We start from the raw sequence: 16,810 nt of genomic DNA, 5'->3' as shown, positions 1-16,810 counted from the left end.
GTCATTGAGTCTCATGCTGGTCCCTCTCCTTCACAACCCAAATACTTTATGCTTACTTTATGCAAACCAAATATTTCAAGTTAACTTATACCAATCTGTTTCCCATCGCTTGGAAAATGTTAACATACTTCTTTATCACGCAAAGCAGTGATGTCAGGATCTTCTGAGCTCTGCAGATGAAGAGGAGCGGCGTATCGTCCACTACTGAGAACATCATCAATGACCAGAGATACACCCAGAATCGCTCCGTTGGCCTCCATTCGGCATCGGCCATTCAGATCACACAAGCAGAGCTACAGAAACACAGTCACGTGATCTTGCAGAAGAACGTTTGGAGCAGAATTATATGAATGTACAGAGCAGTGCACACCTGCATGTAATACTCTATCGGTGAGATGTACCATATAACGAAGGGGTGTGATCCATAGCAGGTGAGGAATGATCTCCATGGATACAATTTTTGGGCCTGAAACCACCAATGCAGAAGTTTTAAATGTGTGTTTATTTGGAAAGTGAAATCATGCATGATTTAAAAAAGAAATATGAGTTTTAATTCGAGATTGCACACGCAGTTCCTCACCTGGAGACAGCCTGGATCAAGAGGCTGAGGAACAGAGAGAAAGCTGGCTCCTCCCTCTAAGCTGTCACTCATGATTGGGAGGGCGTGGCTCATGTTCTCACTCACACTCTGATAGGCTGAGGTGTTTCCAGAGGACAGAAATGCTTCCCTTGTGGAGAGACAAAACAAGCTGCTATCTTACTGCTCAACAACATAATGCAATTTTCCATCTAGATAAAATTCAGAAATACATTACAAATGCAAATAATATAATGACACTTCTTTTATTATTTTGATATTTTGTATGTTAAAAAAAGTTTAGTTGGTGCAAAAACAATCTTATATATTTTGATTATAGTTTGTATAGTTTTATAGACAGGTATTGTTTTAAAATAATATTGCAATAACATGGCTTTTTATCCAAAATGATTATATTGAGAATTCTCCATTACATCATCGTAGACAAAATAATAATAAGTGTCTCCTCAGTGCAAAAAAATTATTTTCAAGAATAAAAATTCTTAGTTTTTTTGTCTTGTTATCAGTAAAAATATCTAAAATTCTTAAATTAAGATGCTTTTTCTTGATGAGCAAAACGACCCAAGAAAATAAGTCTAGTTTTTAGACCAAAAATATCAAATTTAAGTGATTTTGTGCATAAAACAAGCAAAAAAAATCTGCCAATGGGGTAAGCAAATTTTTCTTAATTTTTTCTTAAATTTAGTGATTAAGAAAAAATGTCCAAGATTTCTTGCTAGTTTTATGCACAAAATCACTTAAATTTGATATTTTTGGTCTAAAAACTAGACTTATTTTCTTGTGTCGTTTTGCTCATTAAGAAAAAGCATCTTGATTTGGGAGTTTTTTTATATTTTTACTAAAAACAAGACAAAAATACTAAGAAAATTTTTTTTTTAAATAATTTTTTGCAGTGCACTTTCATTATAAGCAATGAAGTAAGCAAATTTTCTTATTAAGAACGGTGTATGTTTTCAGTATATAGGGTATGCAATTAGATCTGATATCTCTATAGATATCAGTAAAACAAGGAGGGGTACAGCAGCTCATTTGCATTTAAAGAGACACACACAAAAACAGCACTTTTTCCAGCACACCCAAAATGGGCCTTTTCAACATGATATAATAAATGATTTATAGGATATTTGGACATGCAACCTCACAGGCACATTTTGGGGACCCCTGAGACAAATATTACATCTTGAAAAAATGCCATATTAGGTGACCTTTAAATAGATACTGGAGCAACGCATCATTGAAAAACACCTGATCATGAAGCGCACTGCCATTTCAAAGCTCATGAAGAGCACTTCTCTGTTTAACTGCAGGAGTTTCCCAACAGCATCTGAACTTCTGGGTTCATGAAGAGAGTCAATCTGTCGCTGGATGTCCCACAGTTCACCACCTTTGGACAAACATCAGAGCATCAGCTGATAAAAATGGTGGAGACATACTGGTTTTGACGCAAGCTGGTTATTGTCTTGGGTGTATACCGATGCTTTCTGCTCCTCCCCAGTCAGCTGTTAGTCTCTCAGCACTGCTGGGGTTGAAGGATGTGTTTGAATTTCCCAGCCGAGCAAAGCTCACCAGGTAACAGACGATGTCATGAAGCGCTGAAATAATCTGATGTGTGTTTTGAAGAGCTCTGTGACATTCCTGTAACAACAACATTCATCCGACAGGTGATAATCTTAAGTCTAACCATTTAGAAAGCCACGTAATATACAGCGTAATATAACAGTAATATAGAGCATCAAATAACCTAAATAATGTCCATATCTAACCCAACCATGGTTGAAAGAACCCAGAATAGGTGCATTTAAACCCAGCGACTGGGTTGTCCATATTTAACCCTTTAGTGGAGATTAAGGGTTCAGAACACAAACCCCAAGGATGGGCAACAATAACACTCATACATTTTAAGAGTAGTTTAAAGGACATTTGTATGTTATAAAGCTGTACAACCAAAGCATTTCTTACCTTTTCCTCCAGATCTCTGAACATAAGCAGCACTTCAGTGTAGTGAGGGATGTACCACAGGTTTACCAGAGTATTTCCATCAGCTGATAAGAGTCTCTTGGGTCGAGGTTCAAGTGTCCTGAGCGACATTTACATTTATATAGCATGAACTGATTGGTACCAAGTAAAAATACACTACCTGTCAAAAGTTTAAACACCTACTCATTTTTTATTATAACTATTTTTCAAATTAAATAATAGTTAAAGGTGCAGTGTGTACATTTTAGCGGCATCTAGTGGTGAGGTTGTGAATTGCAACCAACGGCTCAGTCCACTGCCCACCCCTCGCTTTTGAAACGCATAGAGAAGCTACTTTAGCCGCCACTGGAAAACCATGTCATCGACGGAGACAACTTAGTAAAAAGTTTGTCCATTAAGGGCTTCTGTAGAAACATGGTGTCACAAAATGGCGACTTCCACTTAAGGGGACCCTCGGTGGAAGGAGAAAAAAAAACGTCTCATTCTAAGGTAATAAAAACATAACGGTTCATTATAAAAAGGTCTTTATACAACCTTTGATAATATAGTTTTGTATATTATTTTGCATTTCTGTCAAGAAATCCTTTTAAAAATTACACACTGCACCTTTAAATCCTCGTGACTTCTTTTCCGAGGAGGCACAAATGTGAAACTCATCAAAACTTCGTCATGTATGTGGCTCGTCATGTCGAAATATGTGTTTGGTCATTTATAATAAAAGAGACACTTTTGTTGCTAGATACTCGCTTAGTATCGTGTATAATCACAGTTTAGCGTTAAGTGAGTTTCTTGCGAGATGTGAGCGTCTCTTTTATCATGAATCCTTACGAAGCATCTTGTGAAGGCACGTATTTTGACATTTTTTCTTGTAAGAAACCTAAACTTAAACACTAAATTGAATCTGTTGACAGGTTTTCACCTTGGATCTGGACTCATCATCTCTCCTGGCCGCAGGTTCGATCTGCTGTCATTTTCCTGTCCAATTACAAAGTGTTTCTCACGGACGTGTGGCACCTCGGCGAGTGTTGATGTGAGATTGTGATAAAGCGCCACCAGCTGCCCTCTGAAAAAACTCTGTGATATATGCTTATTAAACCTATAGAGACACAAAATGAATTCAATCACTTTATTGCAATATTAACATTATCCAAAAGCATTCATTCAAACATACTTGTGACAGAACTCGATGATCAGTTTCCTCTTCATCTTTCCCACTTCTTCCTGTTGGGATAGAAAAACAGAAACTGAAGTATATTACTACACTGTAAAAAATGTCCTGTAATATGCAGCTGGTTGCCAGTAACTTACTGTAGAAGATAAAGACTGAAAATGTTTCCTGTTCATTTAACTTTGAACAAACTGTTGTCAGTAAATAACATAAATGTAAAATCTACAGTAAATTACTGGCAACTCACCCAATAATACTGTAATTTCTACAGAATTTTTTTACAGTGTATGCACTTAGTTATCAAACACGCCTTCTTCTTTGATCCCGAACGTACCGGGTTTAACTTTAGTGTGCTTGTCTGTTCCTTCTTCTTTATAAATGCATTCAGCATTTCATCTCTGAGAGCTGCTTTCTCCAGCTGGATGGACACAAATGCTCCTGCAAGCCTAAATAACAAAAAACATCTTTATGTAACCTAGAAATTTGAATGAAAGTAAAGAAAGTTTTCAGATTTTTCTGAGGTTTTCTGTAATACTTACACTGCAAAAAAATGACTTTCTCAGATAGTAAAGTAGAAATATCTAGAAATGATTTTTCAAATTGCAAATTGACCTAAGAAAATAATCTAATATTTAAACAAAAAATATACAATTGAAGTCAATTTGTGCTTAAAATAAAAGCAAAATATCTGCCAATGGGGTGAGAAAATATTTCTTGTATTAAATGTTTAAGAATTTTTTTGGCAGATATCTTTGTTTGTTTTAAGCACAAATTGACCCAAATTCCACATTTCTTGTATAAAAACAAGATTTTGCTTATCTTACTTTAAAGGGGGGGTTTAATGGTATTTCAAGCATTCTGAGTTATTAACACAGTTATAGAGTTGTTTCCTCATGCTTAAGTAGGCAAAGTGTCAAAAATGCAGTTGGGCGTGTTTCAGAGTATTTCTGTGCCGAATGCACTTCGCCAGGGTTCGTACAAGTTTCGGCTAATTTTTTTCGATTACGGTTCTAACTGACGTTTCAGGGGTTTTCGATACGTATCACTTCTTTATATGGGCTTCCGCCGGAAAACTTCCCCCGGAAAACCCCGCCCAGCCGTCAGTCAGCGGGAGACGCTAGAGCTTGCTAACAGCTTATCACGCCACTCAGCCTTGTTTAATTTCAAAAGTCAACAATGGCACAAGAAGAAGTGTGTTTTTGGATGTAAGGAGAAGACATCCAGCCTTATGGAAACAATGGATATAGTTTATTATCCGGATTAGCAGCGGAGTTTTGCGTGTGCGTTTGATGCGGTGGATTTTCAGAACCGGGTCATGACGAGTTACACGTGGTAAGTAAGACTTCTGTCTTATGTTGGAAATAGGCGCGTGTATATTATATAAATCACACGAACATGTAGTGAATCATAAGTTACAACAGTGTTGTATAGTGTTGTATGACTCCTACTCGCTCCTCCCGTGTTATAACTCCTCCTTCTTCATTTTTTCGTACGTTATCGGAAAGATTCGTTAAAGCTAATCTTTCTTTTATAAATCTGATTAAACTAAAGACTCTTCAGAGATATAAAGGATGTCATACTACTCTATAGGTACTCCAGATTAACATCAGAAATGCAGAAACAGCGTGTGTTACGTGAGCTTTAAGAATTTTTAGATATTTCAACTGAAAACAAGACTAAAAATACTAAGAAAGTCGTTTTTTGCAGTGTATTTTTTTCAGTGATGATGATCGTCACACTGCAAAAAAAAATTCTTTCTTTCTTAGTTTTTTTGTCTTGTTTTCAGTAAAAATATAAAAAAATTCTTAAATAAAGATGTATTTTGACCTAGGAAAATAAGTCTAGTTTTTAGACAAAAAATATAAACTTTAAGTAAATTAGTGCTTATAACAAGCAAAAATATCTGCCAATGGAATAAGAAAAAAATTTAAATAAGTTTACTTTTTTTCATAAACACTTAATTTAAGAATTTTTTTCTTATTCCATTTTTTTTGCTTGTTTTAAGCACTAATTTACTAAAAGTTTATATTTTTTGTCTAAAAACTAGACTTATTTTCATAGGTCACTTTGCTCATCAAAAAAAAAAAAAACATCTGAATTTAAGACAAAACACTAAGACAGTCATTTTTTGCAGTGCATTACTGTTACAGAGTTCAATAATAATTTACAGTGATTTAAAACATTTTAATCAACATAAATTAAATATAAGGTATAATTACTTCATAAGATATAATAATATATTATAGTTTCCTCAAGTAAAATATGTTTTCTTTTATTTCTTTTGAATTTGGGATGAAACATGACCTGGATATGTCATATTTCGGAAGAACATGTTTGTGATAAACCTGTTTCTGGTGGTTGAGTCACGTCTCTGTTTTTCAGAGGCTGTAGATTTGTCATGTTGCAGGACTGTAAGATCCGAGGATTGAGCAAACTTCTCGGCCCAATAGCACACTGATGCCTGTTTAATTGCTCCAATGAGAGCATTCTTATGGACCACCTGACAAATCAGAACCACCTGCAGGTTCTCCAAGCTGGACTGATTCATCAGCTGTTGAGGAATAAAAACAAATAAGCTCAGACTAATCACTGTATATAGAGCATAACATATATACGAGATTACCTGTAAAATCGATTCATTAGATTGAAAACTAAATTTGCCGATGTGATTCTCGTCAAGTTCCTGAACAGCTAATGGAAGACAGGTCGGTGCAAACCTATGAAGCAGAAAGATATACAACGCAAAGTAGATTTTTACATTATGAACATGGCAAAAAATGATTTTCAAGAAAAAATGTTCTTAGTATTTTCGTCTTGTTTTCAGTAAAAATATCAAAAAATTCCCAAAGTAAGATGCTTTATCTTGATGAGCAAGACAACCCAAGAAAATAAGTCTAGTTTTTAGACCAAAAATATAACATTTAAGAAAAACTGGACATATTTTCTTGGGTCATTTTGCTCATCAAGAAAAGGCATCTTTTCTTATCTTTTCTTATACATATTTTTACTGAAAACAAGACAAAAATACTTAGAAAATATTTTCTTGAAAATAATTTTTGCAGTGAAAAAACTGCACCTGCTTTGTAAAATAGTAAAAGTCTAAAATGTAATTCTGACACAATTCAGTGTTACCTGTCGACATTTTGTATGTCCTCATGGACAGCAGTGATGAACACCTGAGACTCTTTGGGTATCTCTTTCTTCATGGCGAACTCAAACTGCACTGGTCGCATGTATAAATGATATTCATCAAAGCCCATCTCTGTGGCTAGACATTTATATAATCTGGAGAAATATAATATTTCAATGAGACTTTGATAACCTCAATTGCTTTCCAAATATTTTAGGCGTAAGCATAAACATTTCCTTAAAGGGGTCTGTATCTGACTTTTATCAAGTAATTTTTTTAATATAATGTTTTTAACAATGTTGCATGAAAAGAAAAAAACAATTTCCCACAGAAAATGGGAAAAGTATTAAATATATAGTATATAGTATAAAGAATAGAATATACAGTACAGTATTATACCAAAATAACGATCCAAAGTAATTCATTGATTTCTCATGATAGTGAAGCGGCTAGCGCAGATTTTCATCAGAATAGATCACCTAGCATTAAAAGCATGAAATTTGGTATGAAGGCTCACAAAGGGGGTCTGATCAGATTTAGAACCGTAGGCGCTCAAAATTTGGCCCCTGGGGCCATTGTGGCCATTTTGAAAAATATGATATGTAATATGTATAGTAATATTTAGCATTACAGTAGCATGTATTTATGTTGAAATGTGTTATTGCATTTTATGTTTCTGGCAGCTTTTAATTCATTTTCCCATTACAAAATCCATATTTGGCAGCCATTTTGAAAAATGGCCACCATGGGCCCCAGGGGCCAAAAGTCAAGCGCCTACGGTCCTCAATCTGATCAGACCCCCTTTGTGAGTCTTCCTACCAAATTTGATGCTTTTATAGCAACGTGATAGATTTTTGTGCTTAACCGCCCTACTATGATATGCCCCTTTAAACCATTGAACATTGTGTACTGAACTGGGACAGGAGCTCAGTCTCTGATGCCGACTCGATGATGCGCTGGCGAACCGTCACCAATTCTAGCAAAGTGCAAAACGTTTTCACCATGAACCGCTGTTTCTCTTTGCCTGGTTTCCTCTCCTGTTCCTCAGCAGATCTCAAAACGTTAAGGCCGAGCTCTCTGACCAGCACCGGGTCCTCAAGGAAGACATCTGAGAACAGCTAAAACAACACCAAATGTATCAGCAGATATAATAGTGACATCACCAACTGTCTGGTGTAAAAATGGCACGCATACATCTCTTTGTATTTGAGGACTGTAGGTGGCACCAGGAGTGCCCAGAATGTGCCAGTAATGCAAAGCCATTTTCAGGAGCTTTTTCTCGAGCATTAATCTCTGAGACGCTGTCTGAGCTCTGTTCAGCTCACACAGTTCAGCACAGGCACGTTCAATACCCTCATACAGTCGAGATGCCAAACACAGGGAGGGATGCAACTCCAGTAAATACACACTCTTCAAAGCCGGCCTGCAATCAAAAGCTTTAATTCAATATATAACTTGGACCACAAAACCACTCATAAGCTACACAGATATATTTGTAGCAATAGCAAACAATACATTGTATGGGTCAAAATTATTGACAATTATTAAGATATTAAATAAAGATCATGTTCCATGAAGATATACCGTAAATATATCAAAAGTGTATTTATCATTAGTAATATGTGTTGCTAAGTACTTCTTTTGGACAAAATTCAAAGACGATTTTCTCAATATTTAGATTTTTTTGCACCCTCAGATTCCAGATTTTCAAATAGTTGTATCTCAACCAAATACCATGCTATCCTAACAAACCATGCATCAATGGAAAGCTTATTTATTTTCAGATGATGTATGAATATCAACTGACATTTCCTGTTAAATCCAACGCTACAGCTCAACTGGATAAATAATTGTATAAACTTATTGTTGTGCATCGTGGTAAGTCCATGAGACAGTTTTAAACACTGATTGCTTATGCACATGCTCAATAATTAATTTTTGTTTATTTTTAAACTAAAAAGTTACAAATTTAACCAAACTGGGATTTTATACCATGGTTTGAAACAACACATCTTTATATGTTAAAAAATGTTGATCTTTACCAACATCCACCAACAGATACCAAATGCTTGGGGATGTAGTTTGGTGGCAGACCATAGTCACAAGGAAAACCATTTTGTCTTTCTCTCCATATTCTCTCCAGGTACTGCCTCTGTTCGTCAATCTAATGTGCAGAAAGTAAAAAAACTGATGAATGTGAAGCAACACTGATGGCTACCCAAAGTGGATTTACTATAAAAAAACAGAAGGTCAAGTTACCTGCTTGTTCAGCACGGTTCTGATCAGCTGTTGATGGCTTTGTAGGCAGACTATCGAGTCTCTATAAGCTTGAACAAAGTATCCAGCAGTGAAATCTATCTGCGGACTTCTGTGCATGATATTTGTGATGACCTGAGCCAAACCCAAGCGTTCCTCTTGATCGGTAACATGCTGATAGGCCTCTAAGTAGCCATTCAAGAGCTGTCAACAAAAACAGCATTTTATCACTGGTATGCAGTATCTGTGAACTTAACTTTTGTGTTTGATGTATTGCGTACTTGGATTTTGTCCTCCAGAAATTCAGTTTCACATGTCCAGATGTCCAAAAGCACAGCCAGTCGATCTACATTCACTCCGGCGTAAAAATGTAGATCTCCAGATCCATTAGATGCATGTGAATCTATCAATATAAAACACAAACTACAGACCTTAAAGGGGAAATATAATAAAAATCTGACCTTTTCCATGTTTAAGTGCTATAATTGGGTCCGCAATGCTTTTATTAATCCTGAAAATGTGAAAAAGATCAACCCAGTAACTATACAAGCATGTGAAAAAATAGGTAATTGAAATTTGGCTCCCTTGTGATGTCAGAAGGGGATAATACCGCCCCTTACTCTGCTCTATCCAATCACGGCCCTGCCATTTAGTGCAGAGATCAGCTCATTTGCATTTATAAGGACACTCCCAAAACGACACATTTTTGCTCACACCTACAAAGTGGCACTTTTAACATGCTATAATAAATTATCTATATGGTATTTTGAACTTCACATACGTACTCTGGAGACACCAAAGATTTATTTTACATCTGAAAAAAGTCTTGTGAGATATCCCCTTTAAATTGTGTACAATTTCAATAGGACATAAAATCTGCATTGTAAATACCAGCATCAGCAGCCTCAATAAATATAAATGCTACACCTGCCTTTAATTTCTCTCTGTTGTCATGACAACCAGATTTAAATCCAAAATTAATAACATCATGTCATTTTTCAGCCCCTGTCCTACGACCACCTGTCACATACAGTCTAGAGGCCAATTTTCATAATCCTGTCAATACTCAAGGACAAAATGTGAGTTTGCTTTGCATATGGGTAAATGCATTACTCACAAATACAGCATATTTACATGCATTTCTATTTTAAAGAAATGTGCATAAACATGAGCATCTGCCCTGACCTCTGCTCATCTGAATGAAATGAGACGCTGTGAGCAACAGATGGTGCTCCAGCTCTTCCAAATCCATCAGTGCTGCGTCATAGACGATGTAGAGACCTCGCTGGTCCTGTGTGTGGATGAAACTCCCATTTGTGCTGTAATAGTCATGGAGGTTCTCCATTTCTGGAAACTCCATAAACTCGGCACAGTGAACCTGAGACACAACAACTGCAGTTGAGTTATACAAAACTGCACTGTGTATATTTTTGCTGTTGGCTTTTAACCCGTTAAAACATACAGCACACAACGGTCTTAACATTGGGATAAACTGCTCACTACGGACCTTGTAGTCAACAGGACTGTTGTAGATGTAATGATGTGATCCAAGATCTCGTGAAGGGTCATCACCTCCTCGAGCAGCTGTCATCCAGCCCGTCTCCTCAATATTTCTTACCAAGTCTCCATCGTTTACCCGAAGACCTGCGGTGTCCATGACCAAAGTCCTCTCCACTGACCGCAGGTAGTTTAGCATGCTTAGGCAGGTACGCTAGAGACAAGACAAAGAATGGCAGTAGAGTATTTGGCTATACTATAATATAGGTTATGAATTGTTAAAAGACCACGGTAGAAAAACTAAATGATACAAGCTTGTTTATGCACTGCAAAAAATGATTTTCAAGAAAAAAAATTCTTAGTATTTTTGCTTTGTTTTCAGTAAAAAATATCTGAAAATTCTTAAATTAAGATGCTTTTTCTTCATGAGCAAAACGACCCAAGAAAATAAGTCTAGTTTTTAGACCAAAAATATCAAATTTAAGTGATTTTGTGCATAAAACAAGCAAAAAAATCTGCCAATGGGGTAAGCAAAAAAATCTTGAACATTTTTCTTAAAGGAGCCATGGCATGAAAATCTGACTTTTTCCATGTTTAAGTGCTATAATTGGGTCCCCAGTGCTTCTATCAACCTAGAAAATGTGAAAAAGATCAACCCAGTAAACCATTCTCTACAAGCACATGAAAAAATAGGTCGTTGAAATTTGGCTCCCCTTATGATGTCATAAGGAGGCTCTTATAATAATAATAATACCACCCCTTAATCTGCACTTTCCAACCACAGCACTGCCATTCAGTGCAGAAAAAAGCACAATTGAGTTTTAATTGCAACAAACCACCATCGTGATCAGTGTTTGAATTTCATCAGCTCATTTGCATTTTAATGGACACACCCAAAACGGCACATTTTTGCATACATGCTATGCAAAAATGGCAATTTTAACATGCTATAATAAATTATTTATATGGTATTTTGGGCTAAAACTTCACATATGTGCTCTGGGGACACCAAAGATGTATTTGACATCTTAAAAAAAGTCTTGTGCCATGGCCCCTTTAAACACTAAATTCAGAAAAAAAATCAAGAAAAATTTGCTTACCCCATTGGCAGATTTTTTGCTTGTTTTATGCACAAAATCCCTTAAATTTGATATTAAGAAATACTAAATAATTTTTTGCAGTGTGCTTCTACCTTTAGTTCTCTGATCCTGAGATGTCGCAGATAGACTAAAGACAGAAAAGCCCCGGCTTCGACTGTTCCAGTATCTTTGTAACCATCAACATCTTCATCATTCCCACGAAGAAACGTAGCACTGCTCCCACTAATAGACAAAAAAACTGTTTAAAGTCTTGCACATAAATATGCTGACACATATACCTTTTATTTCAGATACATCAAATCGTTACCCTTTATTCTTCTTCTGATCTGAATGCTTAGATATATGAGAAGCGTTTCCAGGTTCCACCTAAAAAAATGAAAATCACATGCACACAATAAATACCAACACATATTGTCAGATCTCATAGTTCTGGTAGATATTCACCTGAGACATGTTTGTTGTGTTATAAATGCTTCTCCAAATATCAGATGTTTCTCTCCGCATGTCTGAAGGTTTTGCGGTTTCTGGTTGATAAACAGCTGAACTGTACTGCTTCAAAGTATCGGTCACTTTATGCACATCAGACTCCTTCACATGCAGACCAAGTACAGTAAAGATAAATACAAAACTATTTATAAACAGAACTGATATTTTATCATTTTAGTGTATAAGTTACCTCAAGGAACTTGCTGTGCATTTGAAGTAGTTCATCTATTGATCTGAGCTCTTTCAGTTTGGCCATTTGTTTTTGCTGCCAGGGGTCTCGCTTTGGTTTTAGCTGTTTGACGCAGACATTAAATGTCATTTTAATATTTCACAATTGACTATATCATTTATCATTATCTGTGCTGTTAAAATCAAGACCTGTATGTGTGGAATCCAGTTTGACTCTTTTCTGAGAGCATTATTCGGGCTCTTTCTACCCCACTTTCTGTCTGTAGCTTCAGTGCTGTCATACTGTAGGAAAGTCTTCATCTCCTCCTGAGTTTTAAACACAGTACTGAACATGTGGCTAACCTGCACAAACAACAAACAGATTTATTCAATTCAACATGCTATAACAATGCATTGTGCTGTATCGTATGATAAATTACTGTGTTATAATTAGGATTACCATACTATAGAGCTCCAGTTCATCCGCAGATGTCTTGATGGTGTCTGTACTATACTGAATGTTATAATGTGTGAGAAGAAACTGTAGCTGGACTTTAAAATCATCTATTTTGATGGGGTGCACAGGGACAGATGACATTGATTCAAATACCCCTGATGAATGAAAAACAGATCATTGAATGCACTTTGAAAGTAATGTCAAATAATCTTGTGCCACTTGTGAACTATGACACATATAGTCATAAAAAAAAGACACATTACAGCAATTGGTGTAAGGGAGTACAGACAAACTGATGGTCCCACCCCAAAATCACACTATTTGGTGTTGATGTGTTAGCCAGCTTTGAATGGTATATTTATAGCTTACAAGATAAAGTATTTTAACATTGGTAATTAGGGATGCATATCAATTAATCGCGATTAATCTATAGCAGAATAAAAGTTTTTGTTCACATCATATATGTGTGTGTACTGTGTATAATAACTTTGTATAGTTAAATGCACACACATGCAAGTATATATTTAAGCAATGTTTACATGTGTATATACATTTGTATATTTATGTATAATTTATATTATATATAAATATAAATACTTAATATATAAATATATTTTTTTCTTAAAATTATACATGCATGTGTGCATATTTATATATACATAATTATTATACACAGTTCACACACATATATGATGTAAACAAAAACTTTTATTCTGCTATAGATTAATCGCGATTAATTGATATGCATCCCTATTGGTAATATATACTAGTTATTTTCAAACAACTTGTAACTTGAAAGTTGCTTTCTGGTTTCTTACCTGAAAAATAGGCAGGGGATGTAAAATCTACAACACTAGATGCCTGTTTCTCATTCCACTCAGTTGAAGGAAGATAATGAAGCACCTACAACATCAAACAAACACAAATCAAAACATAAAGGACTGCCCGGTGGCCCGGGGCAAGCATGAGAGACGTTCGGGACCGTAGAAAGTATTGTCACTTGCCCGATCGGGCCAGTGCTTTACCCTCAGGCACTAAAATATATTTTCATCAATGTATATTCTAAAAGCAGACATTTACGACAAAAGAAACTATGCAATATTTTGCACAATTTGCTGTCTGTTTACAGGTAAAGCAGAAAAGTTTGGAGCCTTTTCCGTTGGAACATGTCTGTTGTATATGTATACAATTATATTAGACTTTTGAATTATTATTTTTAAATATGTGACACTGACATTTTTTTATTGGGGCCAGTGAAAATTTTAGCAGGGCAAGTGAAAACCTGAACCACTGGCCCAACCGGGTCAGTATAAAAAATTATTAGCGTTGAGCCCTAAACAACCATGAAACACTGTCAGAGACGTCATCTCACATTCAGAAAGTTGTTGATGATTTTGACGGAGTGCAGATGACAAATAAGCCACTGCAGGTAAATGATGACGTCCTCCCGTGTGATCACATTCACGGGACTCTCAGCACCTGTCAGGACCTTCTCTCTGGACACGGCCAATCGACGGGCCCGTTGTACACTGTCTTCAAACTCGTTGTTCAGGTGTGTGATCTGCTTCTACACAGCGAAACACATTTTTGTACTCTTTATAAGAATGCCACCAAAACGTATAAATGTAGGAATGTTATTGCATTAAAACGTGCAACATGTCCACAATAATAAGCTACACTTAGGGGTACTCGTGTGAACTACATACATGCAGAAACATTCTGACATTTTAAATTGTGACTTAACCCTTGGGTTGTAGGGGCCATTTTTTTTTTTTTTTTTTTTAGTCTTAATTTGGCCACAACTTTCTCTGATTTTTGGTGACAAATCTTATTTTTACACATATTTTAAGAAAATGCTTTGAAATTTGTCAAAACCTCAACAATATACCGTGGGCAAATTTACCCTTTTGTGTTGTTAGTGGCCAAAAAGGCCACTAAATTAAACGGCTGTAAAAATGTATCAGATGAATAATTTTTTCCATTTTTTTTTTACATAAATCTGTTAATTAACTTCAGTACTGATCAAAACTACCAAATGTTTACAAAAATTCCAGGATTTTAACTCTTTAATTGCCAAGTTTATAAGTGGTGTCACTGATTTAGGGAAAAAAACACAAAATGACAGATTTTCAATATAAAAAGTGATTGTGGACTGGATTATTATAATGCTGTTATAATCCATATAACTCAATGTACAAGCCAGAAATTAAGCTCTGTTTTTTTTGCACAGGCCTGCTAAAAGGTTAATGGTGCCACATGGTGATCAACAGTAAAAATGACTAATTTTATATCAACAATCATGAATGCATGATAATAAATTGTCATGGCTCTGCAATCAAAAAACATTGTTATAATGGAAGTCAATGGGGCAAAGATGACCACAAACCAGAAAAAAGGGAGAGAAAAATAAAATCTAATGCTGCACAAAAACTAAAAATGCATCAAAGCATTTTTATATACATATATTGAAAATCAGTCACTTTGTGTGTTTTTTCCCAAAATCAGTGACATCACTTATGAACTTGGCATATAAAGAGTTAAAATCATGGAATTTTTTTAAACATTTGGTAGTTTTGATCAGTACTGAGGGTGATTAATAGATTTATGAAAAAAAATATTCATCTGATAATTTTTACAGCCGTTTAACACAAAAATAAATTTGAACAATGCACAAGGATTAAATACCTTTTGGGGGCCACTGTGTATTAATATAAAATTTGTATGCTAAAAAAACTCATAAATGAATTTATTCAAACAGACCTTATACTGAGGAAAGAGTTTCTCGAGGATAGTTGAATGTCGGCCAAATCTCCTCCATCGAAGCATCAGCTGATATTTGCACTGAGCCAGCTTATAAGTTTGATCTGTAAAAAACTGAGGGGAAGCAAAACATGGATTGAGAATTTAAAGGGATAGTTCATCTAAAAATAAAATTCCCTTATAATCTACTCACTGTCATGTTGTTACAAACCTGTATACATTTCTGTGTTCTGATGAACACGAAAGAAGATATTTTGAATAAACCGATCATAATCCCCATTTACTTCCATAGTAGGAAAAATGAATACTATGGAAGTGAATGGGGCTCATAAACGCTCAAAATATCTTCCTTCGTGTTCATGAGAACAAAGACATTTATACAGATTTATAACAACACAATGAGAGTGAGTAAATGATGACAAAATTTTGGGTTTGACAAAAGTATCCCTTCAATGTTTTACTGTACATTGCAAAATGATGATGAATAAAAAATATCAAATTAAATTTTTCAAAATGCGGTAAGTGAGGATATAAATGTATGTTTAAAACACACCTGATGCAGCAGTAAGGGTAAACTTTCAGGTGTGTACTCTTGATTCAGACAGCTTTCCATTTCCTTCTGAGCTATTTCTGCCTGTGACAAAACTGGCTTTATGGAGGAAACCTTAAAAACACGGAGTGATTTACAGAAACAATGGGAAAAACTGTTGAAATATACTGTTACAAAAATGTGATGTAAAACAGACCTGCAATGCTTTAAGGAGAACCTGCTGCCTCTCTAAACGGAAGTAAGACACATCTTTTGGAATATGGACAGAGCTTGAAATGACAAAAAAGTGTTTATAAGTGGAATAATGCAATGTTTGTTATTGACTTATTATTAATGCAAGTTATGAGGAGAAATATCCTCAGCCGTCTCACCTCACCTGTATGGTTTGGAGGACGTTCTCTGTAAAATCTCTTTGTTTTCAATCTCATTCCTCAGAGCCTGAAGTTGTGAGGACAGTTCAGCCTCCATCTGCTCCAGCTTCACTGAAGAGCCAAACTGATAAACTCCAGACATCTTCAATTTACTCTCACAAGTTTCATAAAGAAATATTTACTGATCAAATGAAAACAAATAATACGCATTTCAAGTGTTTTAAAGTTTCGAACTCTTGCAACAATGTATCATCAATGTACTTCGCGTCAGTTCACAAGCCGCGTGCTTGAG

General features: G+C 35.5%; 1 protein-coding gene across 1 annotated transcript in view; it reads right to left on the bottom strand.

The window, feature by feature from the left end:
* LOC129417539 (uncharacterized) overlaps nucleotides 1-16,810 on the bottom strand; it is a 21,858-nt gene extending 5,048 nt beyond the window's left edge. Inside the window, exons 1-31 of the mRNA XM_073869180.1 lie at nucleotides 16,524-16,810; nucleotides 16,344-16,416; nucleotides 16,151-16,261; nucleotides 15,598-15,711; nucleotides 14,210-14,404; nucleotides 13,656-13,740; nucleotides 12,841-12,992; nucleotides 12,591-12,743; nucleotides 12,403-12,504; nucleotides 12,171-12,314; nucleotides 12,034-12,092; nucleotides 11,819-11,948; nucleotides 10,637-10,840; nucleotides 10,315-10,507; nucleotides 9,411-9,532; nucleotides 9,133-9,333; nucleotides 8,916-9,037; nucleotides 8,068-8,296; nucleotides 7,789-7,991; nucleotides 6,876-7,028; nucleotides 6,367-6,460; nucleotides 6,089-6,294; nucleotides 4,078-4,189; nucleotides 3,747-3,796; nucleotides 3,495-3,671; nucleotides 2,558-2,675; nucleotides 2,071-2,233; nucleotides 1,844-1,982; nucleotides 581-728; nucleotides 371-466; nucleotides 129-293 (exon numbers count right to left, since the gene is read on the bottom strand). Coding sequence (XP_073725281.1) covers nucleotides 129-293; nucleotides 371-466; nucleotides 581-728; nucleotides 1,844-1,982; nucleotides 2,071-2,233; nucleotides 2,558-2,675; nucleotides 3,495-3,671; nucleotides 3,747-3,796; nucleotides 4,078-4,189; nucleotides 6,089-6,294; nucleotides 6,367-6,460; nucleotides 6,876-7,028; nucleotides 7,789-7,991; nucleotides 8,068-8,296; nucleotides 8,916-9,037; nucleotides 9,133-9,333; nucleotides 9,411-9,532; nucleotides 10,315-10,507; nucleotides 10,637-10,840; nucleotides 11,819-11,948; nucleotides 12,034-12,092; nucleotides 12,171-12,314; nucleotides 12,403-12,504; nucleotides 12,591-12,743; nucleotides 12,841-12,992; nucleotides 13,656-13,740; nucleotides 14,210-14,404; nucleotides 15,598-15,711; nucleotides 16,151-16,261; nucleotides 16,344-16,416; nucleotides 16,524-16,660 — 4,350 coding nt within the window. The 5' untranslated portion in view covers nucleotides 16,661-16,810. The remainder of the gene's footprint in view (nucleotides 1-128; nucleotides 294-370; nucleotides 467-580; nucleotides 729-1,843; nucleotides 1,983-2,070; nucleotides 2,234-2,557; nucleotides 2,676-3,494; nucleotides 3,672-3,746; nucleotides 3,797-4,077; nucleotides 4,190-6,088; nucleotides 6,295-6,366; nucleotides 6,461-6,875; nucleotides 7,029-7,788; nucleotides 7,992-8,067; nucleotides 8,297-8,915; nucleotides 9,038-9,132; nucleotides 9,334-9,410; nucleotides 9,533-10,314; nucleotides 10,508-10,636; nucleotides 10,841-11,818; nucleotides 11,949-12,033; nucleotides 12,093-12,170; nucleotides 12,315-12,402; nucleotides 12,505-12,590; nucleotides 12,744-12,840; nucleotides 12,993-13,655; nucleotides 13,741-14,209; nucleotides 14,405-15,597; nucleotides 15,712-16,150; nucleotides 16,262-16,343; nucleotides 16,417-16,523) is intronic.

This window comes from Misgurnus anguillicaudatus, chromosome 7, assembly GCF_027580225.2.
Source record: "Misgurnus anguillicaudatus chromosome 7, ASM2758022v2, whole genome shotgun sequence".
In the NCBI taxonomy this organism is placed as follows: Eukaryota; Metazoa; Chordata; class Actinopteri; order Cypriniformes; family Cobitidae; genus Misgurnus; species Misgurnus anguillicaudatus.
This window is presented reverse-complemented; position numbering and strand designations above follow the sequence as displayed.